Source organism: Lucilia cuprina, chromosome 6 (assembly GCF_022045245.1).
Source record: "Lucilia cuprina isolate Lc7/37 chromosome 6, ASM2204524v1, whole genome shotgun sequence".
Lineage (NCBI taxonomy): Eukaryota > Metazoa > Arthropoda > Insecta > Diptera > Calliphoridae > Lucilia > Lucilia cuprina.
In genome coordinates, this window is record NC_060954.1 from 11,288,921 (window position 1) to 11,290,545 (window position 1,625).

The following is a 1,625-nucleotide window of genomic DNA, read 5'->3' on the forward strand; positions in this document are numbered from 1 at the left end:
CTATAGTCTAGTCTATAGTCTAGTCTATAGTCTAGTCTATAGTCTAGTCTATAGACTAGTCTATAGTCTAGTATATGGTCTAGTCTATAGTCTAGTCTATAGTCTAGTCTATAGTCTAGTCTAGTCTATAATCTAGTCTATAGTATAGTCTATAGTCTAGTCTATAGTCTAGTCTAGGCTATAGTCTAGTCTATAGTCTAGTCTATAGTCTAGGCTATAGTCTAGTCTATAGTCTAGTCTGTTGTCTAGTCTACAGTCTAGTCTATAGTCTAGTCTATAGTCCAGTCTATAGTCTAGTCTATAGTCTAGTCTATAGTCTAGTCTATAGTTTAGTCTTAAGAAAACTGTTATAAATTGGCAATTTTTTTATATAAAAAACTGTTATAAATGTGGTAGTAAATTCAGTATAAAACTGTTATAAACTAATTCCCACCATAGAAAATTTTGAGCCTCAATAATCAGTTTTGTTTATTGAGGTCATTTGAAAGCTTTATTTAGAGATTCCTGCTTTGACTTTTTAATAATTTATGTAACAAATAAACTTAAATTCAATACAGGTGTCAAAACTTTACATTCCAATTGAGGGAGGCCTTTAGGTTTTGCTTATTTTTTATAAATAGTTAAAAAAAAATTATTCAAATTTTAAAGAAACAATTGAACTATTTCTTTAATTTCGTATTGAGGCCGACCATACTTTATTCAATCATTAATATGCCAAACAGCAAATAACTCAAGAAATTTTGAAAAATTTTACACACTGACATAAATGGCTTAAATGACAAATCACACCTTAACATTTTTGGCTTGATATCAATTTTTGTTTGATTTTTAAGGTGTGTGACGTAAAAATAATGTAAATTATTTGGGAGATTAATAAGTTTGATTGTTTATATAATTTAACAAAACATTAGACAAGAATATTTGAAAAAAAAGTGCCAAAGAAATCATATTGTTGTTTATGACTCATGAACAAAATAAATTTTCTTTAAATTAAAATTTTAAAAGAATTCCTTTTGTTGGTGGTCATGCTCAACGCCAAACACAAGTTTATGTGCAAAATACCAACAAAAAACATTTGTCTTTATTTCTCATTCTTTTTTAAGTTTCTTTGGACTTAAAAAAAGAAAACAGAAATTTTTGATAGATGGTATTCTTCAGCACGATATCATACTATAAGCATTAATCCTCAAAACATACGCACTTAATATTTATTTATTTCTGTTTAAAAATTTATTCAATGTCAATGTTTAATTTAATTCTGCTGATCATAAGTTTTTTTCTTGTCTGTATATTTTTGTACAATATTTTTATTTATAGTTTAAATAATTTTTCATGAATTTTGACTAAGGTCTGGTAAAACACAAAAATGTTACCTACTTTAAAAATTTGGGTTCAAAACGAAAAAGGTTTTAAAAACACACGAATTCGACATGTTTCCTGTAAGGCCAACTCAAGGCACGTGCATTTTTTTTGATTATTTCTAACAATTTTCGCAAAATTATAACACTTTGCTATGTCAAGTCTGGTATATAGTCTAGTCTATAGCATAGTCTATAGCCTAGTCTATGGTATAGTCTATAGTCTAGTCTATAGTATAGTCTATGGTATAGTCTATAGTCTAGTCT

General features: G+C 27.6%; 1 protein-coding gene across 1 annotated transcript in view; it reads left to right on the forward strand.

Moving 5' to 3' along the window:
* The window catches only part of LOC124420490, a 19,121-nt gene extending 18,019 nt beyond the window's left edge, over nt 1-1,102 (forward strand). The window contains exon 4 of the mRNA XM_046953394.1: nt 1,006-1,102. Within this exon, the coding sequence (XP_046809350.1) occupies nt 1,006-1,102 (97 nt within the window). The remainder of the gene's footprint in view (nt 1-1,005) is intronic.
* The last annotated feature ends 523 nt before the right edge of the window (nt 1,103-1,625 follow it).